The 25,787-nt window shown below is 35.8% G+C and overlaps 1 protein-coding gene across 5 annotated transcripts in view; it reads right to left on the reverse strand.

Annotated features, from left to right (window-relative positions):
- The window catches only part of CADM2 (cell adhesion molecule 2), a 537,220-nt gene that overhangs the window by 138,306 nt on the left and 373,127 nt on the right, over nucleotides 1-25,787 (reverse strand). For all 5 annotated transcript variants that reach the window (XM_060770541.2, XM_060770543.2, XM_060770540.2 and 2 more), the window contains 2 exons: nucleotides 23,442-23,579; nucleotides 15,228-15,398 (listed from right to left, as the gene is read on the reverse strand). In XM_060770541.2, the coding sequence (XP_060626524.1) occupies nucleotides 15,228-15,398; nucleotides 23,442-23,579 (309 nt within the window). The remainder of the gene's footprint in view (nucleotides 1-15,227; nucleotides 15,399-23,441; nucleotides 23,580-25,787) is intronic.

Raw genomic sequence — 25,787 nt, forward strand, 5'->3', positions numbered from 1 at the left:
ATGTACAACACCTGGATCCGAGAGATAATTCTGCACCTAATAGGTACTGCCATCCTCATGGCATGAACATACAGGAAAGTTCACACTATTTTAAATGTATTCTCCACAAATTAGCCAGAGTGGTGTTGTGCCCCTTGTTGTTTGTCAGGAGAGTGTTGCAGGGGAGCATTTGGCCCTTCCGTGTTCTCTTTTCTGTAAAGCTGCAATGGGAAAACCTCCCTGAAACCTAGGGTGCATCTACACTGTAGATTTAATGGAGTTTGATACCTTTTGACTGCATTGCCTTAACACCCTTTGGCATCAACACCCTTTGGTAGAGCCGGTCAGTGCTTTTAATGTTTGTTAAACCTTACATCTCAATATGTTGCAAGCATAGTCCTTAAGATGGCGACTGTGAGACTGTTTCTGTAAAAATAATAAATTTTATTGTGGTACTGTTTACTTCTCTGTAAAGAGAACTATGATATCTCCTTTAAAATCCTACCAACCTTTGCCAATGTATTTTCTTATTATAAATAACAACAGCTTCTGACAATTTTAGCCCTATGTTCTCTGTTAGGATCACATCTGCTTCCTAGTTATGTCACTCAAAATTGAGTTTGTTTATCTCAGTTAGAAATGAGTGCAGTGTTAAACACTAATTAACATGGAGTGCATATACTTTCAAACAGACAACAAACTGAACACATTATGCATCTGGTTTATATGGACAATGGTACACATAGCGACACCTGCTGTGCTAGTCATTTGGGCGGTATTTATATTCACTTTTGGGGTTTTTTGGAAACAAACCTGGTGCCCTACAATTTGTTTTCTCTTAGTATTCTGCATTTGATATTCATTTTTAATTAGAAGTACTTCTCTTCTTTCACGGCTTGTTACCACTTTCATTTGGGAAGCACAGCTTTCATTAGCCCTGTGAATAATCACTATTCATTGCAGCAAAGTCCATTTCTTGCAATAACCTTGTGCTGACCTGATTACCAGTTAAACTACAAAAAAACAGTGTCTAATTAGCCCATCAGTTCATGTTCAAATTCACATGACCTGTCTTTATTACAAAGGTCTCTAACATAAATGTCTGTGGTCTCCCCTGACTACGTCTAAAAAAGTTGCTTACCTATGACTTGCCTATTCAGTCTCACTATGAATGTCTAAAAGCACCAAAAAAAAAAAACCACTTCATATTTGATTAGAAAAGGGGATTCAAGCAGCTTCATTGAGCTTATATCTATCAACCTACCGGTACTAAACAATAGCAGAAAATGCAATACTGCTGGTTACAGATTATTTACTGGTCTAAATCTCACACATCTGTATAAAATCCCATATTATCAGCTTTGAACTGGGTTATATGACAGTGTGGACTCAGATAACCAAGTTCAAAGCAGATATTGTGGATTATCTGCCTTGATATTCAGGGTTATATGGCTGTGTGGAAGGGCCCATAGAAAAGAATAGTGTATGTATATGATACAAAGTCTTGTACAATATAGATCTGTTATCATTTGAAACTGGACTCAATTTCAACTATTTTTTAATTGTCAGAAATCTATACATGCTTCATAGACACCAATGAAATGAAGCCTATATGTATACAATTTCCTCAATCAATGTGACTCTACTTATGGAAGAAACTGTCTTCATATATATCTTGACTAGGATCAGGTTTCCTATCAAACCAAACTCTAAAATGTAGAAGTGAGGCTAACCTACTGATTCCATGCTTTTATTAATGCACCCTTAAAGAAAGTATGGATCTTTCAGCTATACAAAAGATCGTATTAATGTCTATCTGTATGTCTGTCTTAGTGTTTTAAAATAATTATTTTCAATCAACAAGCATATACATTTTTAAATCTGTACATTTTCTAAAAGTAACATGTTAATTGGCAGAGGAAGTTATGCTACTAACAAAAGAAATAGGAAGGGAATGGGAATGGAAAGGAATGAGCAAAAGAATGAAGAACACAATTTATAATTTTGAATAGATTATAATGGACAAGAAATCTATATGTATTTCTAACCACTATAGCAGGCAATGAGAATTAACTGCTTTGGGAAAAATACCTTTCTAAGCTTTGGTCCATTTCTTGCATTTGAGTTAGACACAAAAGGGAATTAGTTTTAAAATAATCCATTGCATTATATTGACAACAAGTTTACTATACATTCAAGACTGGAAGAATCCTACTTTACCAAGAAAAGAAAAATGGATTATAAATGCCAGAGTGCTTGAAATTGCTTGAAATGTATAGGTTAGTCATATATATATATATATATATATATATATTAGGCCTGGGTAACAACGGAAAAATTTGTTTCTAAAATCGATTAGTTTTTTGGGGGGTTTTGTGTTTCGATTTTTAAAAGAATTCCGATTTTTTTCTGTAAAAAAGTTCGATATTTATGAAATTTCATAATTCATAAAATAATTACGAAACAATTATGAAACAATTACGAATCGATTCGTTAATGGCGGCCGTGGCCGCGCAATACGCTAAAAAACCTCCAAATGGGACAGGGGGAACTTCTGAAGCTTCCCTCTCCCTCTGTTGTTGACTGTTGGTGTGATATTTATAATGTTTTTCACTGATTAAACAAACAACAACTATACAACTTGCCCCAGACATGCGGAAATAATAACGAAACGATTTCAAAACAATAACGAAACGAATACAAAACGAATGCGAAGCAATTACAAAATGAATTTAAAAATTTGTTTCATTTTTTAGATGCTCCTGAATGGTTCGTTATCGCTTCGTTATAAAAAAAATAACGAATTTTTAACGAATTACGAAATTACAAAACGAAACCGCCCAGCCCTAATATATATATATATATATATATATATATATATGTATGTATGTATAGGGCTAACCTATATATTTGGAACTGCTTTCTTTGACTTTGTTTCTGGTTTGTTTATTTTGTGTCTTGTATGCAGCTGTATGTATATGCATGGTATTGCAATTTTGTCCTTTGTTCAATTATACGATTAATAATAAATAATTATAGATTTTATATGAAAGAAGGAAGCCCTATTGTTTACTTTGCGTAAGTCATATTCAGAAGATGAAGAAAAAGAAAGCCCCTCCAAATTGCTTGCCAACCCATTTCAAAGAAGATATTGTGGATTATCTGCCTTGATATTCTAGGTTATATGGCTATGTGGAAAGGCCCATAGAAAGGAATATCGTATGTAATGATACAAAGTTTTGTACAATATAGATCTGTCATCATTTGAAACTAGACTCCCTTTCAACCATTTTGTAATAATCAGTAATCTATACCTGCTTCATAGACACCAATGAAAGAAAGTCAATATGTGTACAAGTTCCTCAATCAAGGTGACTCTACTCATGGAAGAAATCCCTCCTCCCATGACAGAGTTGCTATAAGTCAGAAGAGACTTGAAGGTACATAGCAACAACAACAAAAAAGCAAAGAAAAATATATAGAGAGCCATAAGTTTTTGTTGCCAGTATGAACCTCCTGAAGTCCCAATCCTTAAGCATGATTAATAGGAGTGTTGTTGTCATCAGTCTGCCTGGGAAATATTGTTGTTCATGAGTTGGAAGCCCTGGTCCCTGGAAAATAACCCAAAGTAACTTGGTATAGATACAGATTAATTGGCAAATGGCAAAGAACCCTACATACAGAACAACTCCCATTCTACTACAATTTGAAGGACACTCAGTCAGCATACTGAATATTCAGAAAGGTTCATGTATTCACACATACATATTCTTAGTTGATGCATGCACTCTCATTTATTAGACTTAGTTCCTCTTTCTTTCTCTCTAGTTAACTTCTGTAGATATTTTTAGTGCAGACTGAATTATCATTTTAGTCTGCAGTAGTCTCTATCTTTAAATAGTAAACATGAGAGAATTGTCAATCCAGAGCATGCTATCAGACTATCAGCAACACTGGAAAATAGTTTTTGTATTTATACTGATTTCTCAAAAAGCTCTAAGAAATATCCCCCACACCAAAATTCTTAAAGTCTCAAAAATTAGCATGTATATTTATCTCCATATCTGTATGCTAGTGGGGCCTGCAGAACAAACATTGTTCCTTTAAAACCTTTTGTTATATGACAGCAATGCACATGTTAAAAGCATGAGTGTGTGAGTTTATTTTCTGACGATAACTAGGTTTTGTTTGGTTCTAAACTACCCAATGTAGAAGAAAGGATGTATTCCTGGAAAAGTTAATGGCAGACAGGATCTCTTGCATCTAGCAGACAGTTTCAACAGGAATGGACAATCTCAACTCTTCAGATAATAGTCAGAAGCAGTGGGCAATCACTATTTGATAGCAAGTCTTTATTTAACAAGGATGAAAACATATTTTAGAAATTTAAAATATACCCACGCACAAATAAATGCTGCTTTTTAGAAAGGTACTTGTTTTCCTGCATTCTTCACTCTCCACAGAATCTCTCCTATTATTACACAACATGAATGCTCATTAGAAAAGCTTTATTTAGTTCTTAGAAATAATATGAATAGCTGGATTCAATTAGGTACTTTCAAGAAAGCTAATATCCTTAATCCCTTTGTGTTCAGCTCTTTAAATGCTTGATTGAAAGTTCTGAGAATGCTTAAATATACACCTGCTGTCTCTCCTTCAGAGCCCTTGAGTGTCAAAGCTTGATTCTACAGAGGTGCTCTCTATCTTTCTCTCTCTCCTGCTTTAAGACTTAAAACAATTTGAGATGAGAGGTCTTTTTCAGACTTGCCAAACTTGAGAAAAAATGTCTATGTTAAGCAAAACCAAGTTAAAGCATACTAAGGAAACAGACAAAATCAAAAGTATACAGCACACTGTCTCCTAATTCCTTGCCAGGTGATAAGTCAATTCTCTGGGTGTTCAAACAAAGGACTGCTGTATGACTTGCAAAAGAAATGTATTCAGGTGCACAGAGAAACTAATAGGCAACCTAGGCGGTTTTAAAAGTTAACAAAACAATAACAGTAGTTTATCCTCAGTGTATATTTGTCTGCAGTAATCCTTCAAATCTTATCTTTAAATTATCTCTTAACTTTTGGACCCAAGCTATTCATACATTTTTGGAAGTTATCAGACTTATCTGCTTTGAACTTGGTTATGTGCAAGCATAACATTTAGATCCTGATTTCTGCTCACAAGTTGTCCTGTATTTTCTAAACCTGGCTGCTCCCAAACATGTGTCAGAGGACACTATCCTACTGTCAAGGATTAACTGTATGTCTGGACCTGGAGCATGACAACTTTGTCACTTCAGGCAAAGAAAAAAAAAAGTACTTTATAGTCATTTGGTCCTGTTGGCTTTCTTGTGCTGATGCATATTCTTTTGATAACAACCACAACTGTAATGTTTGATTAAACATATAGCCTCAAAATGAACCCAGGGAGTTGTTGAGCCCTGTTTTGAATCAGAGGCAGAGACTCTTTGAAGATTTTCTGACAACTTTAATTGACCACTGAGATGGCAACTGGTAGTGTCAATAACAGATGTATTTTTTTACACCTGAGTTTAGAGAGGCTTGAGCAGATGATGGGAGAAGAGGGAAATGCAAGAGAAGGCTTGGGGGAAAATTCTGAAGGAATCATTAGAAAGACTACTTGATTCCTTTTACCCAACCTACCCAACAAAATGGAGTGGCCCATTCTTCACAGGTACAGAGATGTCTGAAACTATGACTTGTTGACATACATGAACACAGTGACTACACTTAGAGCAATTTATAGTGAGCCAGCACACTTCAAGCCACGTTTCTAAGTATGATGTGAAGACCTTAAAAACCACTTTTTCTGACATTCTTTGTTCTGCAGTCCAAAAGTAACTTTTCCAGCTCTGATCATGTCAGGTTGTCGTTAACCCTATTTAAGTTTGTATCTATACTGAACCACTGTGAAGGAAGAGTTGGCTAAACCCTCCAGTGAGTGGAACTCATCTTGTTGTTTTCGAGCCAACCATGCAATGGTTATAAAACCTGCAGTTAGAGCACGTGCTATGAAACCAAGTATACTAATGCAATAATTGCTTGGGGGTAAGGCTTTTAAGATCTTTTTAAAGCATTTCATATCCTTGAAATGGATATGAAATGCTCTAACCTTGCCTTGTTGAACTCATTTCCTACTATATTTATATTACTATTTAATTTTGTGCAGTCTATCAGCAGTCTTTCTGTGTGTGTCACAAAGCAAATTAGTATGATTTAGTCCACTTTGTATTTCTAGGTGCAAAGATTACTGCAGATGCAGACTGTAGCCAGGAAATCAGAAGACGCTTACTTCTTGGACTGCGAGAGTGCCTTGGACTGCGAGAAGATCCAACCAGTCCATCCTCCAGGAAATAAAGCCCGAATGCTCACTGGAGGGAAGGATACTAGAGACAAAGTTGAAGTACTTTGGCCACATCATGAGGAGACAGGAAAGCCTAGAGAAGACGATTATGCTGGGGAAAGTGGAAGGCAAAAGGAAGAGGGGCTGACCAAGGGCAAGATGGATGGATGGCATCCTTGAAGTGACGGGACTGACCTTGAAGGAGCTGGGGGTGGTGACGGCCGACAGGGAGCTCTCGCGTGGGCTGGTCCATGAGGTCACAAAGAGTCGGAGGCGACTGAACGAGTGAACAACAAAGTCCACCATGTATTCAGTTTTGTTTCCACCAGTTTAGTTGAAGAGTGAACTAAAACTAACACCATATCTTCATGACTTTATGATTTACTGATGTCATCATATTTAAAGTTTTAATACAGTTTTCTGACTTTTTAATTATTATGTCACTGAATCACAAAATTTCCGAAAGAATTCTGAAGAGTTATGAATGGGGAGGTGGAAAAGAGAAAGCAATAAACATTTTTCTCAATCTGGTTTTAAACAACTTCAAAATTATGTTTATATAGAATCCCTGTAAAATTTATTAATCTTTTAATGAACATTGTAAAATGACATTTCAGTATTTTCACATTTCACATTTTAATGTTAAGGTCAAACTGGTGCAATACTGGTTTCATTCCAGTGTTGTCACAAAAATAATTTTGTGTCAAAGATTTTGTAGATATAATTTAAACTGTTTTAATCTTAGCTGTTCAATTTTTCATAATCTTTTGCACTGTTTAAATTAATCTTTGCTGTTTAAATTAAATACTGTTCCAAATTTCTTTAAACCAATTTCCTTTGTAATCTGTCCAGAAATCTTCTGGTGGCTGGCCAGAATACACGTATGTTCATACATTAATACATATTTTCTACCAGTATCAGATACACTGATGACACTCTATATATAATAAAAGAAATAACAATTGATATTTAATGTTCAGCATTAGTTGCCACAATTTTTGCAAATGTACACATCACATATGGGAAATGCTTCCTATACTTTTTACATGTATATGACTTCTGTATACCTTGATTTTTATTCCAAAAAAGAGGAAGCCTTTGTTATTTTATCCCCAAATAATGGTTTTATTCTTAACTTAAATGTGAGGTGAAAGCTTGTTTCTCACTGAATTGCTCTCATGACTCTTGAGCTTAAATATTGTTCTGAACATAGTAGATTAATTGAATCAATAACATTTACCTATGTGTTATTTCATCATTCAACAATTGATTGCACAAATCTACTCTAGTTAATATTAACTAACAGAACACCAGCATTTGTCCCCCAGAAGGAAACAGATTACAAAGACAAAAAATTTACAGATAAAATCCCATCAAAGTATACACATTTAATCTTGCTGAACTCAACCAAATGTGCATACAATATAGTTTCAAGACAAAATCGGAATATAAGAATATAAAATATCAAAGTGGAAAAAAGCAAGTAGGCCCACAGCAATAGTGCTCATACGCAAATAAGATATAATACTAAAAAATATTTTCAGCAGTTATTAGATGAAGATTTTAAAAAGCATAAGGCCTTCATGGCACCCAGCTTTATCAAGTGCTGTTCTCATTGTAGTATAACTTCCATTCAAACCTTGATTCTCAACAGATTTGAAGTAAGTGGACTGGAAGTGCACATCCTGAAATTTAAGGGGAAAGACCCACATGTAAAGGCTTACTGCCTGCAAATGAGTAACAAAATTATTTTCTCATTCATAAAGAGTGGTATGAAAATAATTAGAAGAGGTTTGATAAGTTCAAAAATCTTTTTAGAAGTCTTTATGTAACTACAGGCAGTCCCCAAGTTACAGACATCTGGCTGATATATGACTCATAGTTAAGAATGAGGATGATGCAACAGGAAGTGAGAGGAAATCTACCCTTAGAAAAGGAAAACAACTGCTGGAAGAGTTATCATGGGGAAAAGGTGAAGCTTTCTCACCAATTCGTGTTTCTACAACAAGCCAAATTTTTCAAAAGCCAATTGTCACCGGGAAAGAAAATGAGGTGTAATCTTTTGCACAGGGCACAGACAGAAAAACAAACACAAGGATGTTAACCGTTCCCTTTGCTATCCTAAATTTGTGTGTGTGTGTGTGTGTGTGTGTGTGTGGGTGGGTGGGTGGAGTTACACTTAAAAATATACCTGTTCCAATTTACATACAAATTCAATTTAAAAACAAAACTACAGAACATGTATTTTCAGTTACCTGGGAATTGCCTGTATATAAATAAAATTAAGTTTCTATCTGTTTATTGCTGCATCCTATGAAAATTCCTATATTTTCCTCCAAATCTTGAGAGTAGGTTTGGAGGGTGCTAATGAAATTCTCTTTGCAAAAAACATGGAGGCATCACAACTATTTTTTCATTCACACAGAATACTGCGTTGACAGTTGATCAGGAGAGGCTTACTCTTTCATGGGTGAATATAACGGATGAACCATGTGAAAAATATTTGAACACTCATAGTGAGAGGCACTACTCCTTCACAGTAGTAGAAATGGAACAATAATTAATAATGCTTAAAACCATTATTTTGGCTCATCTCAGTGCTATCTATAATTCTAATTATTTCTGAATTGCTTGTCATGTACAACATACCTATATAGTGTAAATTGTACTGGGGTCTAAAATTGTAAAGGATTTTAAGGAGGAAAAAGAGGGCAACAAATACATGTTCAAGAACCATGTAACAGCAATTGATGTTGTCATGCTGGGGATAATGCGTAATGTTTGGAGATGATGACATATTATTTTAGGAAGATGTATTTTGTAGACATTCTGGGTATTTTCCTAGTTTAAATTACACTATGTAACACAATTTTTGTTCCTGGGTTATACATGTCATTTCCTAATTGACTCTATCATAAAAAATAAGGAAAAAAAGTTTATTAAACTGCAAAAGCTTTGTTTTTGGGGGGACATCCAGCAGCACATTTTGCTATAGTTTTTTTAATGAATGTCTCATAGTCATTGCACATAAGTGGCACATTTCAGAAAGCTCCAGAGAGGCCTAATGGAGGCCTGGGAAGGTTTTCTTTATTTTTAAGGGGTTTTTTTTGGGGGGGGGGTGGGTGGGTTTGGTGTTGCCCCATTGCAGAGCAATAGTTACCGCTGTTTAGTGGACAAATATGGTAACATGTTTTTCAATGATTTTTCATTTAAATTATGAAATTTGCATCCATCATGAACCTGATCATTCTCATTTCAACTTGCAATTTGTGACAAGAATGTGTAAATATATTGTCTACCCTCCTTCTAACTATTTTCTATGATTCATTTGTTTTAAGGTATTCATTACTCAGAAATATTTAAATAAGGTAATTGTGATTATAGTGTTTATATTATAATTTGGATAGATAATTACCATTATTTTTCCGTTTGAAAGTGCCAAAATACTTCAGGGAAAATGCTAGATTCATTATTCTTGAATACATTGCCAAGTTACGAACAAGATTCTGTAAGTTTGTTCCTAAGTTGATTTTTTTTGTAAGTCGGAACAGATACATTTTAAGTGTGACTACAGCTAATTTTTAAACTTCTGAATAACATAGGGAGGGTTAACACTCTTGTAATTTTTAAAAATATATCTGTGCCCCTGTTCAGACAATTTCACCTCACTTTTCTGTGTCTGTGATAATTGGATTTTGAAAAAATATGGCTTGTGGAAACAAAGATTGGTGATAAAGCTTTGATAGAGACACCTTTTCCCCATGATAACTCTTTTAGGAGTCCTAAAATCCTAGGCATAGGTTTTTCTCACTTCCTATTGTCCAAGCTTAGCTATGAGTCATTTGTAAGTCAGATGTTTGTAACTTGGGGCCTGCCTGTATTTAGATCTAAATGCATGCAGAAAAGTAGCATTCATGAGCCACATCACCCCAAAGATCAGTTGTATGGATTTTGCTTCATTATCTTTATTGATGCTGTCTTAAGCCATCCTTCCATAAGATACATTTATACAATGCTGAATAATGATACTCTTTAATTTTCCTTACTATGATATGGCCCCATGAAATAAAAAGTTCCCCTGAATATAAATGCATGGTCGATTGTAATTATGTTATTGACAGTTTTATAGCTTAGATTCTAGTTAATCACAATTAAGAATCCAATTGGTAAGGCCAAGGAGCATGTGAACCTCCCATAATTTATTTTTTATGCATGCTAGTCTTTTTTAGCTTTGCCTAAAACCGGGAATTGAAAGTCCTCCAAAATTAAGGAAACAATGGTATTACCATATTTACTTGCATCTAATATGTCATGAAATCTAATGCACACCTCAGTTTTCAAGGCCCTGAAACAAAAAAATATTGCTGGCAAATGTAAGAAAAGGGAGGAGTTACTTCTGGCATATATAATAAATATAGCAGCCATGAGGGCTTGCTTGCCATTGCAAGGCAAACACGGTGAGAGAGACGAGGGCAGCAGCTAGCAGGCAGGCAGGCAGGCATGCCAGAAGCAAAGCAGTGACCAAATAGCTTTAAGCTTTAGCTTAACCATAGCGAGCACAGCACATGACTAGCAGCTCAGAGTGGCATTGGATGGGCACCTGGGTCACCCCCCCTCTCGGTTTCATCAGACTAGCAGTTGGACTGTCTGATGCTGGGATTCAGGACCCATAAATAGGGGAGGCTGCGAACCTTATTTACTGCTGTTACCAATAAACCAGTTGTGGCCCTGTTACCCTACATTATGTCTTGTCGCAGCTATGGTGTTGCTGCTTTATAGTTGGGGTTGTTTTCTAACATTCAAACTCCCTTCTCGGAAGCTGCGCCCCGTTGAGAAAATAATACAATCCACAGAAGACAAACTTTCTTCCAATAAAGTAAATGTTTATGCAATAGTCACAAATAACAGATTCAGTCCATCAATCCCAATATTCCAGCAAACCTTCCTTGAGCCTTTACAGGAATCTATTCCTCTTCCTCTAGCTCTTGCTTTCTTCACAGTCTCACCAACAGCATTCTCTGCTCATGATCTTTTCTACTCTTCTCTTCTCTTCTCTTAATTTGTAGTAGCTAAGCTCTCACAGGTGGCTTGACTGTTGCTGGCCACACAATGACTGGACATGATTCCTGCAACTACTTATCCATTTTTCACTTAAGAAATTATCTAAATAACATAAAACTCTGACATGTCTTGTGTGTGGCTCCTTGCTTCCAGGGATGAGATTGTCACACTGCACATGTAACACTTTAGAATCAAAACAGGGGTCACACACAAATTTTGTTAAGACAACCAAAGCAGGTTTTTTTGAGTTGTGTATTTACCATTTTTCCAAAAATAAGACACTATATTTATATTTATTTTTCCTCAAGAAGACACACTATGGCTTATTTTCAGAGGATGTCTTATTTGTATTAAGTATGGTCCAACAATCTTCATTTTATGGGATGATCTCTCTGGGATCAGTAGGAGACTGCTTACTGAAGCTTTTACTCCTTCCCAGTGAGGATACACAATATCTAAAGAAGATCATCCTGCTCCTCACATCACCAAACAGACTTTTACTTTCACTTCCTATGTTTCCTTCTATGCCTCAGCTTGCAGATCACACAGAACAACTGGAACCTGATGGGGGAGCCAACCTTGTATGCTGTATAGCCACGCCAATCACTATGTCTTATTTTTGGGGTATGGTTTATATTGTGCAAATGCTTAGAAATCCTGCTACGGCTTACTTTATGGGGATGTGTTATTTTAGGGGAAACAAGGTAATTAGTTAGTTCTTTGATTGGTTAGTTGGTTGATTGATGGCATAATCCCTTCTATTTTATGGACCTTTCTGCATTTATCTGTTGAAACAGGAGGCGGGGGAGGACACCTTAATAAGAACAGCAATTATTTTCTAGTCATATTTCAGAATCTTCAGATTGAGATGCAACTAACACATTTATTCAATATTAAAGACATGTATTTTGCAAGGCATTGAATCCTGTGCTAGTTATTGCTTAATGAGCAGGCAGCAAATATAAAGTAATGGTAAACTATATTCAGCAAAGGAGAGGGTTAGCTCTATCTTGGCTCTTGGCAATTGAGAAGACAGAAGAAACTGTGAATGCTCTGCTAGCTCCCTTTCCTTTATCAAACAAAGTACCACAAGCAGTGCAGACTACATGAGAGCTTCTGAGACACCTGAGCTCATTTTGAAGTCAAGCCATATTCCCATTACCAAGAAAGAGAGCCATGGCCTCCCTCATTGTTTGGCCTTGTGCCAGCCTTTTTAGAGTCATTGTTATTATTCACTGTCTTCAGACTCCCTCTTGTTCTAATCAGCTATGGATGTCCATGACCCAGCATGAGAAGGAGGTCTAGGGGAGACACTTAAGAGAGGAGAATAAGGCACCAATGTATAATTTATGATCAGGAGAATCTGTTCAGAGCCCATTGAAATGTGATATTGTAGACATAATTGGTATGCATCACAGACATGGGTTTCAAGTATATTTCCAAGATGTAAGTAAACATTACTTGTCAGCATTTACCATCCAGGTGTCCCCCAAATGCACCAGACTACATATCCCATTAACTACGGCCTGAATAACTATTGCTGTATGCATGTAATTTAGAGATCAATACCTCTTCCTTTCTAAAGTTTCTAGGACAACTTACAGAAGTAAAAGAAAATCAGTAAAAAAATTGAAATAATCTTGGAAATTTGTGATGACAAGGCTTTCATTTTCCAATGTTTAGCCTGTTGTACTAACAATAATTTGTGGTACAATTAATTATGCTTATGGCATATATGAGAACAAAGAGATTGGTGATATCATAGACTAACATTCTGAAACTCAAGGAGAAACCAAATCATGACATCATTCTGAGGAAAGATAAATTTTGGATTCTGCTGCTGTCTGAAATATTTGCCTCCTGTAGATTCTCTACACTAGGCATTTCTCCAGGAACTGGACAACCCTCGAGTACTGACTATGGTGCTGACTAACTAACAGTCACATTAACAACTTTTCTACAAGAAGATGCAAGCTGGGTGACTAAGGGCATGGGCCCACTGCAATCTGAGTTACTACCAAATAAAATGCATTGTACCTTACTTAATATTTCATTCATGTGCATTGCTTGGTCTATAACAACTTGGTCTATTTGAAAGGGACAGAACAGAAGGAGATACAGCTCATTGCTGTAGGAGAAGGAAGAGTCACATTATGTTGATTCCTGTTAGGATGAATCTTATTTCTATATCTCTTTTCCATCTAGCTCCAAGGAATCTTTACTAAACCAATGTTTGCTGTCAGTAATGGACTCGATGACGGCATACAAATTAATCCAGATAAGGTGATTCTGATTAGTTAGAAGACAAACCAGAGAACAAAGATTCAACCTATTCTTGAAGAGTTGTACTTTACCTGAAATCACGGGGTCTATGGCCAAGACTAAGTTTGTATAGTTAAAACAAGTACACTGACTTTGGAGACTTCTTGAGATGTTAGATCTGGTCATTGTAATACATGCCTTGATAAGATCTTGTTTGGATTACTGTAATGCATTATAGGGGGGATGACATCAGAAACTGTTTGGAAACTTCAGAAGGTCCAAAATTATTACTAGGGCTGGTGATAAGAAGCATATAGCTCCCTTGTTGAAAGGGCTTCACAGACTTCCAGTTTGTTTCTGTGTACAAATTAGACTGCTAGTTATAGAATCATAGAATCAGAGAATCATAGAGTTGGAAGAGACCTCATGGGCCATCCAGTCCAACCCCCTGCCTAGAAGCAGGAATATTGCATTCAAAGCACCCCTGATAGATGGCCATCCAGCCTCTGTTTAAAAGCTTCCAAAGAAGGAGCCTCCACCACACTCTGTCGCAGAGAGTTCCAATGCTGAACAGCTCTCACAGTCAGGAAGTTCTTCCTAATGTTAAGATGGAATCTCCTTTCTTGTAGTTATGATATATGACGCTTAGATCTAGGCTACATAAAACCCTACATTGCTCATATGAAGCTGCCCAAGTGTTATGATCTTTGGGGGAATGCTTTCTCTCCATCCCACTGCCCTTCCAGGCTTGCCTGATGAGTAGAAAGGACAATGCCTTTGTGGTAGCTGACTGAATCAAAGCCCATAGTATACCCTCCTAAGGAAAGAATGATTGATCGGCTTTCTGCTCTGTATTAGCCAGCTGTCAAAGGCTCTCTTATTTACATCCTTTATCCTTTTCTATTTCTTTCTAAATTTATATTTTAAAAACAAGGTTTCAACTGCATCATTTGTTTATTGCTGTTTTGAGGTTTACGACTGTATTGTTTTAGTTATTGTGTTTTAACGAATATTGTAAGCCACTTCCAGTCACCATCACTTCACAAGAAAAAGAGGGTGTATACCATTACTGCTGCCTAATAAGACAAAGGGTTAGAAACAACAGCAGGGTGAGCAAGGGAGCTAGGCTCTGGATTTCTTTTCCTATGGAGACTGAGCTGGCTTCCTCCTTGCTATCTTTTCATTGACATAAGAATACCATTCTATTTTAATAGGCCTTTGAGAAGAGACTTTTACACAAAAAGAATGCTTCTTAGTACATTGTACTTTATCTTTTTCTTTGAAATGGAAATGTTTTACCTGATTTTTTTTACAGATAGTTTAATGCAATTGAAAAGATTTTATTTTGTTTTTACCTTCACATATTTTTTACTAGTATTATTTTTATTTTATAAGTAACTGCCTTGGGAGAAAGGTGAGGCATTGATAAGATAATACAACATACAATACCACCATAGTGATCACCGTACTTCTGATCAAACTAGCCAAATTTATAACAACATTCTAATTAAATGTGCTGATAGACATAACACGAAACTTACTTTCATAGACATTGTACATATACTTACAGTGTATTTCTAGAACTTGCATTGCTATCTGTGGCGAGGAGTGCAAGGATTCATGATCTACTCTGCAACTTACAACTGCACCATCATCGCTGCGATCAGCTTTGAAATTCATTGTGCTGCTGACAGTAAATGTTTTCCGATTTGCATCCTCTTCTTTTAAATATTTAACATCTGCAAAAAATAAAGTTTGCTATACTTTAGCGCCATGATTTGGGATAATAAAAGGCAAAAGAAGACTACAGTACTTGAAACCATTTTAAATAGCAAACGAAAAATGCACCTTTCATCATGTTTGCTCACTCTTTCAAAGCAAACAAAGTTCTATTTCCAGACATTCCACTATTTGTCTTACAAAACTACCAATGCTGTCATTCCCAAATGTACACAGACACAGATGGGAAAAGCAATTTCAATATCAACCAAAAGGCAGAACTGTCAGAATGAAATTCTGCTCCTCATTATCTCTGATATAACTAGAGTACAATCCAAATAGTCTCCTTGTGAAGCCCATTAAAGCAACAGAATCTCTTTTTTCTTAAATCATCTGATTAGGATTTTTTTTCATCTACTCATTTTCTGAAAGCTTAAGCCTGAAAACAATATATTAAAAAGAAATGAAAATTCTAGAACTCTAGAGTTATATAAAAACACCCAATACATTGCAGAGTTCTATTTTCTTAATATTTCTTCCTATGTTTTTTTCTATAAAACAAATAGTAAAACGGAGGTTTGATGTAGAAGAAATATTACCATTATTTATCAAATCAATTTTAAAAACAGAAATGGGATAATAAAATGGATTTTAAAGCTTTGTTATGGGAATATGAGTTACATTCTGAAATGAGTACTATGAAACACTAAGCTATGGTACTAATTTCAGTATGTTATTTTTGGTACAAGGGGTAGTAATGACATTTCAGTGCCTTCTCTCTTTTTATTAATTGCATCTAAACCTAACATGTTCTGATACGAACATTATGAGATATCTTGGAGATTCAACTCAGTCTAAACACATAATTTGCTAAGTAAGAGATGGAATAATGAAATCACACAAAATATGGGTTGAAACAAGGTAACATTGTTAATATGTTATCTATTTAATTGTTTCTAAATGATATGCAAAATCTAATAGGTGGGGAGCAACGTGGTACAGGAACAATGGGGCAATGGTATGCCCAGACCAACTTCCCTGGGTGAGATCACCATAGCACCTGAAAGGAACCAGACTTTTAAACTGCATTGCTCTGAATTATTGCACTGGAAGACTGACCAGCATGTGTCAGACTTCAAACTGCATGACCACTTAGTGAGGGTGAATACCAAGAGACCAATCTCAAGGATAGTAGCCATTCTTACCCCTGATTACTTGATACTTAGAGGCAATTCTAGATTCCTATCCTTTACCAAAGGGTGCCAGAAGATGGTCACCGAACTCATATTTTCCCCAAAATGTGCTACAGATAAGAGATCAGCATTTGCTTAGTCCCTATCCCCCTTCTTGCAAATCCCTATGTCACAGTTGGATACCCAACTCTATTTAGGATATGTTAGGCTTGAAGCCAGTTTGAGTGCTTGTCACACAAAAAATGTATTTTTTGTTGTTAGGTGCCAAACTGAAGCACTGTGATACTGAACAGCAAAACATCAGCAATTTCTATAAAGACAAATGTCATTGCACATGGTGGAGGCCAATGGTGCTGCTTGCAATGTTTAATGCACCAAGTGAAGCCCAACTGAACTCCCCATTCATTACATTTGGTGGGGGCCAACAGCACTTCCTATTCCAGTTCATGTGGTGGAGGCCAATGGATTTGAGATTTTGAATTTTAGAATTCAGGAATAGGGATGCTCACTCAGTAATGTCATAAATAAGGAATTCCTGATTTGTTTCTTTGGACACGTACAAAATTAGACTGCTGTTCCTTTTTCCTCTTGCAAAATGAAACCAGGACACCACGGTACTTTTGGGTGTGACATTTATTGTGCAATCCCTTCCCTCCTTCATAGATTCTTTATTGGCAAGAGGGGAGAGAGAGCCCAGCCAAAATTATCAATTTGCGATGCTCAAGCATTTTTCCTACCAAATAATCTTGACAAAGTCTTGATTATTTACTGTTAAAGATGGAGAAATGAAATAGCTACCTAATATCTTTTGACTGATATCATTAGGACCAACCTGTCTAGAATGGTATAGGGTTGCAGAGAGGGGCAAGTGGCACATATAATCTAAGGCAGTGTTTCTCAGCCTTCCTAATGCCGCGACCCCTTAATCCATTTCCTCACGTTGTGTTGACCCCCAACCATAACATTATTTTTGTTGCGACTGCATAACTGTAGTTTTACTACTGTTATGAATCGTCATGTAAATATCTGATATGTACAATGTATTTTCATTCACTGGACCAAATTTGGCACAAATATCCAATACACCCAAATTTGAATACTGGTGGGGTTGCAGGAGATTGATTTTGTCATTTGGGAGTTGTAGTTGCTGGGATTTATAGTTCAGCTATAATAAAATTGCATTCTGAACTCCACCAATGATGGAATTGAACCAAACTTGGCACACATAACTCCTACAACCAACAGAACATACTGGAAGGATTTGGTGGGCATTGACCTTGAGTTTGGGAGTTGTAGTGCACCTACATCTAGAGAGCACTGTGGACTCAAACAATGATGAATCTGGACCAAACTTGGCATGAATACTCAATATGCCCAAATAGGAACACTGGTGTGGAGTTTGGGGAAAATAGAACTTGAGATTTGGGAGTTTTAGTTGCTGGGATTTATAGTTCTCCTACAATAAAAGAGCATTCTGAACCCCACCAATGACAGAATTGGGCCAAACTTCCCAGACATAACCCTCATGACCAACAGAAATTACTGTGTTTTCTGATTATCTTTGGTGACCCCTCTGACACCCCCTTACGACCCCCCCCCCCCCGAGGTCCCGACCCCCAGGTTGAGAAACACTGATCTAAGGTCTTCATGCTACACAATTTTTCAAAATTGTCCTCAGATGACTGGCTGTGGCTTCTAACCTGATAGTTTTGCTGATTCAACATTTCATGTAAATTTAATGACATTTGTAAAAACCTTTATTGATACAATAATAAGAGAATCAATTATGACACTCAGTTATTGTTATTCTAATAGAAAAATAGTTTATAATTAATTTAATATATAAACTAAATAAATATACAGTAATCATGACTGATTTATTAATATTGCTAATTAGTAATCATAGACTTATTAAAAATGAAGACAAACACAAACAAGCAAAACCAAAATGAAATTATGGTACTTGATCAATCTGGAAAACAGCCCCCAACATTGCCAAAGTCTGGAAGTCTCCCAAATCTACATTAATTCCACTAGTGTACTTTATCATCTCACCACCAATATTTTTTTACTTTATTGTAGAATTAAACAAAGAGAAAAAGCTGCTTTTCCCTTTAATATCAGCAGAAATTATGTAATTATATAAAACATTTAGAATGAAATTGTTGGTATCCAGGTATTTGTTTGAATTTAGTTTGCAATTTCTGAAAAGGGCCTTTTGGTGGCCTGAAAAAAATATATTTATATTTTGCACTTAATTTAAGTTTAGAGTTTACATCCAATTCTCTGCTTTACTTTATTTGAAGTTATTCCCCAAGGACTTTTCAATCATCTAAACATTGATTTCATGCCTCTTAGAGCCGAATTAAGTATGGTGTCATGACCTTTATTGCAAAGGTCCAACTGCGAAATGTATAAATGCTTCATTAGACGTATACTTTGCTCCCATTACTTGCTGTAGCAACAACAGCTTTGAAACCTTGATAAAACTACGCAATTTTGTCATGACTGGATGGAAATAATATTGGAAAATGTTTGAAAAATTGTATAATATAATACAATATAAATTTCTGCACAGCAACAATATTTCTTTTACAGAAAACTGTTGTTTACTGTCTGTACCATATGCAAATTTAAGACAGAAGTCCCTAACTAAAGAGAAAACACCAATTTCTGCACAGAAATAACATTGATGAAACAGAATTATTTTAAATGTTTAAAAAATCAGTAAATAAAAATGGAAAACAAAGGCTTGCAAAGAGTAAATGATAATTACGTATTCTAAGAATATTGATACCAATATTCATTATGTCATTGCATTAATTTCTCAAACAAGCAAAGCAATATTCAAGATTTTACAACCAAGTTTTTTTTACCACATACATAGAAAAAAAATCAGAAAAAGAAGTAATAACAATAATCTTTCAAACATACCTTGCCTAATGCAGTGAACTAAGGAATTTCAGAAAAAAAAACCAACCAATGCATTTTATATAGATCATGGGAAGTTATGCACTATTCTAAATAAAAATTATAAGATCACAACATTTGAATGACTTGATATGAAGTTTGTTTTATGAAAAACAGGCCAATTTCGGGACAGGATATAGAGAAACAAAATGGTGTCCAGTTGACAGGAGGGTTGTATACATTTCGCTCAGCTATTTTTAAATGTATACAGAAAGTTGAACTTGGAGGAGTGTGAGAATTGGAGGAAGATATGCAGATAACACCATATTACTTGTAAAATATAACAAAGACTGGAAAAACTATAGATGAAAATTAAGAAATAAAATTTAAAAAGAGGGTTACAACTGAATATTAAATAAACATAAAACAATTTTTATACCTTGCCTTAATCAAAATGGAGCCTATAGTTCAGAAGAAGACTAGGACTTGGAAGGGCAGCTAGGAAAGAACTAAAAAATATCCTTCAGTGTAAAGATAAATAATAAAATATCAAATTCATAAGAAAACTTGACAAAATGTTTCTAATTTTTATGTATGGTTTTGAATCCTGGACATGATGAAAGCTGAAAGGAAGAAAACTCTTTTGAAATCTGGTGCTAGGGAATCTGGGGCTGTGGGTGGCTGAGTCAGCGGATACAGAATCCATGTATTGAGAAGTTCTATGAAGCCATCTTTTATAAGCTATCTGCATAGGTGGGAAAGGTTGTATAGCATTCTGTGAGAAACTGACCACTGGGAAATGAAAAGTGTGACTTATTGAGTTAATCTACTGTAAAATGGTAACTCCCCTGGGAACTGAGCTTTAATCCAGAAATCTTACATGTGACTTATGGGAATTGAATGTGAACATTAGGATAATACAGGTGGAAATTGCAAAGGAACAAAACCCATTTTCACGTACTTAGCTCATTATAGCACATGTATCACAGACATAACTGCTGTGACATAAGTCACATAACCTGATAATATGTTTTAGCAAGTATTGTCTGTGGTCATTGATGACTTGGTCTTTCTATTTTTAGTGGCATTTACTAGTTCACTCTTTTTCTGATAGACTACAAGTTTGTTTGCCTATGAAAAAATGGAAGCAAATAAGAAGTACTACCAAACATCTTTAGATAAGCTACTGACAAGTTATGGAACATCACATTTTGCATCTGTAGTAAAGCATTTATTGCAAAACATTCACAAGGTGGAAAAGATTGTATGATATTCCAAGAGAAGCTAATACCTTAAAAGAGGAGGAAATACCAATTGAAGAAGTCTTCAGCTGTTAATTAAGGGCCTCATCACAAAGGCCAGGTGAAGCATCCCACTTTGCCTGGCTTCTGGGAGAAAAGAGAGGGGCAGTGGGGAGAATCTGTCACCCCACACTCAGCTCCCTCTTGGTGATGTTTTCCCCATCACACAGGGGAAGTGTCACCCTTCTGTGGAGTGCCTTCTTGGCAATGCTTTCCCTATCACATGGAGGAAGCAAAGCCTCCCGTGTTGTGGGGGAAACCTCCGGGGACACTTTCATCCTGATTGGGGTGGAGCTTCTGCCGGAAGTCATATGGCATCATGGGCTGGTCAGTGTGGGGCTCTGTCCAGAAGACAGGGTGAAAGCATCCTAAGATGTTTTTTTAGATGAACGTGATGAAGTCATAAGAATACATTTGGGAATTAACTGCAGCCAACTTTGTTTTGTTTCATTTATACTGACCATCCAATGACGCTAAAAAATTAAACCAAAGGGGAGGGAGCACAAATTATCAACCACTGTATTCTTACATTAGGTGAATCACTACTTTGTCTTGAGTTTTCTAGGTAAACTTGATAAACAGTTCTCAGTTACGACAAATTCTGGTGAGGTTCAAGATTCTTGGCTCCCATATTTTATCAGCTGAAGAAATTGCAATCAATTGGGATGGAAAATATGAATGAATAATATCTGAATGAACAAAATAAATATATGGGGCCAACTGTCATCATGTTTGTCTCAGGACAAAGTATCTGCTACAACTCACAACCCCGATTAAGTCAACTGTTAAGGGAGTAAATAAATGATCAGGAAACTTCCTTTTTTACAAGCAGATATGAAATTAAAGGAGTGTGTGTGTCTGGGGGGTTCACCTGCTGGGCACAAAGACTGCAGTTCTACTGTTTTCTACTCAAAATAGGTTTCACTGAATTAAATTAGACTTTCCTCCGGCGAGCACACCGGGGAGAAGGCCTAACACCTCGGACTCACCTTTGAGCCGAAATGCTTGAAATTATAGAGTTGTTTTTATAAGAGTTCCCTAGCAGCTCTCACATATTTGGTAGCATGTTGACCCAGGACCCAGGCTTACTTAATGTCATTCCCTACCTAAATGCACACTGTATATCATCTATCATCTCAGATGTAGTTTTGAGACACAACAATGATAGGGGTCATACTTCCAGCCAGTTTGCTGTAAGTCCTAGATTCCTTGTTCAAAGTGTTGACTTGGCTGAGTTTTCCAAGGGTGATCAAGCTATTGTGAATCTTTTTATATTGATTCAGAAGACTTACATTTCTGTAAAAAAGGGTATCACTTCTTTAAACTTTTAATTGTTTTACATATATATTCAATACGGTATACTTTTTTGCAGCTAGGGACTACCCAATTTCACCTCAATAGTTAACATCAATGAAATCAGTCATTTTTCTACTTTGTGAAAGTGAAAGTGGTATAAAAACTAATATTAATTTCTACTTTGCCTGTTAGCAAGAATTGTAATTTTATTATTCCTTTCTTTCTTTTACAATCATTCCTCAAATGTTATATAGAGGAACAATTATTTCTTTTCCACCCTATCTTCCTTTTTGTTTGACAGCAGCAAATAAAAGAAAATTTAATGCTGGATGTATTGATATTTCTTTCATTTCCCAGTATCACTGATTTTGATTTTAAAAGTTTGCATGAAAGGAATATTAGCAAAAAAGTAAAGACACTTCCTTGAATATTTACTATAGTCATTTGTCAATCATGTGTGCTAGGTTTTTCAATATTATGCATTACTTTACTGTTGGTGAATGCTAAAAAATTACTCAAGTTTGTCGTGTAAGTTTTATAACTTCACTTAAAGAAACTTTGTGGCTAACAAAAATTATAACTGACATAAACATATTATAATAGAATATATAAAAGACAGCTGTTAGGATTCTTTCTTCAAAAGATGCTGCCAAAAATTATAGCAGCAGTTAAAATAATTATTCAGATTATTGGCTCCTGACAGAATCAGAATCAAATGGCAATACGAATGGATGTTCAAAATTAAATGAATAGCAGTTTGCAACAATATAAATGAGGTTTTTTTTGAGTCATGGGATTAATACATTTTTTAAAAAGGAGATTGTTTCATTATCGAAGTGGTGCTAAATCAGATAAGATGAACCACAACTTGATTGTATCAGAAACAAGCAGAAAGGAATGAAATAGTTGCGCTACATAGCTATGTTTTATGTTTTTATGACCTAGGCATTAAAATTCAGAAATAGATCAAAGTCTGCAGGACATGTACTGAACAAAAGACATAATGTGGTATGTTTCTTAGCAGTTCCTGTGCTATTCATTAATTCATGATAGCACATGAACTGTGGAGAAATATACTACATTATGTCTTTTGCTCTATGTAATTTGTGTTTGGTATTATTATGGAAGAACAGCACTTTTGAGATCATACCATAGACTCCTGTGTTCTCTCTTCCTCAAAGAACCAGGATAGCTAGTATTTGAGTTACTTAGCATTTGCTTTGTGAAATTCTTTTCCTTATTTCTTGATCACTCTGCAAGCCAAGACACAAAACGGTAACCATTTTGCAAATCAAATCCACTGATTTGCATGTTTAATTAACAAATGATTCTTATAAATGAAATTTACAGTTCCAAACAATACCTTTCACCTCTTTGTCATTCTTGAACCATCTGATATCGGCGGCTGGCTTACTACCAGACGTTTTGCATGTAAGCTCCATCCTGTCACCTTCCATAACTGGTGAAACAAATCCAGTAATTTGAGGAGACTCTGGAACACCTAGCAGAAAATAAGGGGGGGGGGGGGAGGAGTGAGACATGCATTATTTTACACATTTTTACAGCACAGAGGGGGAAGATGCCACTGTTTATTGGTATATTTTCTATTGATAAAGCATTTTGGAAGAATATTAAGGCTGATAATAAAATATGTACGTACTAGTCATGGTCACTATATTACTCCTACCATTAGAGGTAATCTGCCTCTTAATATCAGTTGCTGGAATAATTTGGAAATACAATGTTTGACTAAAAAGGCCTGTGGTCTGAGCCAGAACTTCCTTTCTATGTACACTCAGTTAACAGTTAGATCTTGTCAGATAAACTTACTTCCTCTCTTTCTCTCTCTCACACACAGATAATCTTGAAAATTATAGAAGCATGAAGTAGATTTCCTTTTCCTTTTAATTTTGAACTAGTTGTTGAAGTTCTGGGTTTTAAGCCAAATCATGCTATGCAGCAAAAGACACATATGCTAAACAGAAAATACATATTTTGGTTAAATGCATTTATTAAAACCAAACATCCAGAAGACTGGAGTTAGGATTTTAAAACACTAACATCATATAATATATATCTCAAAAGAAAGGTCATAGATTTAGAGTCAATTTTATTTTTACTAATTTAATTAATAAATAATCAACTTAAAAGTCAGTGATGTCACTGAGTCTTTTGTTTAGCCCACAGTGTGGTTTTCATCAATCAGCATGATCATAATTTATATCCTGTATAAATTATAATTTCATGGGCTACATAGAAACAGTGAATTTCTATGCAGACCGTGAAATTAGACTCAGTGTGCAGCTGGAGCTCAGGGACCTTTGTGTACTACAAAAGAAAAACAAAGCAATTGGAACAAATGTAGAAATGCCAACAGGTTCAGAAACTGGTGTATCTGTAAGGTGACAAGGTGTGGACCTTAGAGCAGGAGTGAGCATGTCAAATCAAGTCAAACACTTGCTGTTCCCTGGCTTTGCCAACAGGTTTTTGAACAGCAACTCTCAGTTAGTCTTAACAATAATAGGGAAAACTTTTCAAAGTTCCCAAATACAGTTGCTGTACACACAACCTTTAATGAACTATTTGTCAAAGTGTATTTGAGTTCCCATTCCATCTTTATTTTTTACTCTATCCTTGCCCTTCTTGGCTTATCAAACTTGCCAGTGGGGGACTAACCAAGTGGTTTACAAGGATTACAAATGCCTCGCTGGATCAAGGACAAATTCCATCATGCCTAAAACAGGTAATACTAAGACCAATCCTGAAAAACACATCCCTTGATTCCTCAATATTAAACAACTTCGGGCCAATTTCAAATCTTTCCTTTGTGTGCAAGATTCTAGAGTTAGTGCTTGCTTCTCAGCTCCAGGGATTCTTGGACAAAACCAATTAATTGGACCCATCACAGTCAGGCTTCAGGCCTGATCATGGTACCGAGATAGGTTTGGTTGCCTTGGTGGATGACCTCCACAGAGAACTTGACAAGGGGAGTGTCCTTATTGGTTCTCCTGGACATATCACTGGCCTTTGATGCCATCGTTCATGGTATCCTTCTGGGACGGCTTTCCTGAATAGTTTTTGGGGGCACTGCTCTGCAGGTTCAAATTACATTCACAAATATTTACCCTGAAATCCACACAAACATGCACATTTATATATACAGTGCATATTAAGTAGACCTTCTCTCAAATATTTATTTATTAATGTATTTTCTCTTGTGATACAATTTAAAAAAATCTCTATATGCTTTGAATTATTGATTTAGACTGTGATCCACAGTGATTAAATTTCTTAAGGATCATTACTTATAACCTAGTTTCATTTGTGGTGACAAAAATGAAAACTTGAGTGATTAAGAGATAGGGAAATATTACCAGAAGTTTTGAGTTAATCAATAAAGCAGTCACAGTATTAGTGCTAGAAAGGGGGGAGGGAGCTGAAGGAAGAGAGCATATGATTAGAGTACAAAACCATATTTATCTTCCCTTCAGTGTGCTGAAGAATTCTTACTGAATGTCATCTAAATAATAAGAGATGACTGAAATGTTCCAATTTTCATCCCATGTGACTATTCCTGAATAGTGGAACACTAACATCTTATATTCCGGTGCCAATATTGCTCATCATTCTGCATGGAGAGAAATAGGCTATTTTCCTACAATATACTCTTGAAGTTTCTTCATGCCAGTCAACAAACCGCAATGTCACC

This window comes from Anolis sagrei, chromosome 3 (assembly GCF_037176765.1).
Source record: "Anolis sagrei isolate rAnoSag1 chromosome 3, rAnoSag1.mat, whole genome shotgun sequence".
Taxonomy (NCBI): Eukaryota; Metazoa; Chordata; class Lepidosauria; order Squamata; family Dactyloidae; genus Anolis; species Anolis sagrei.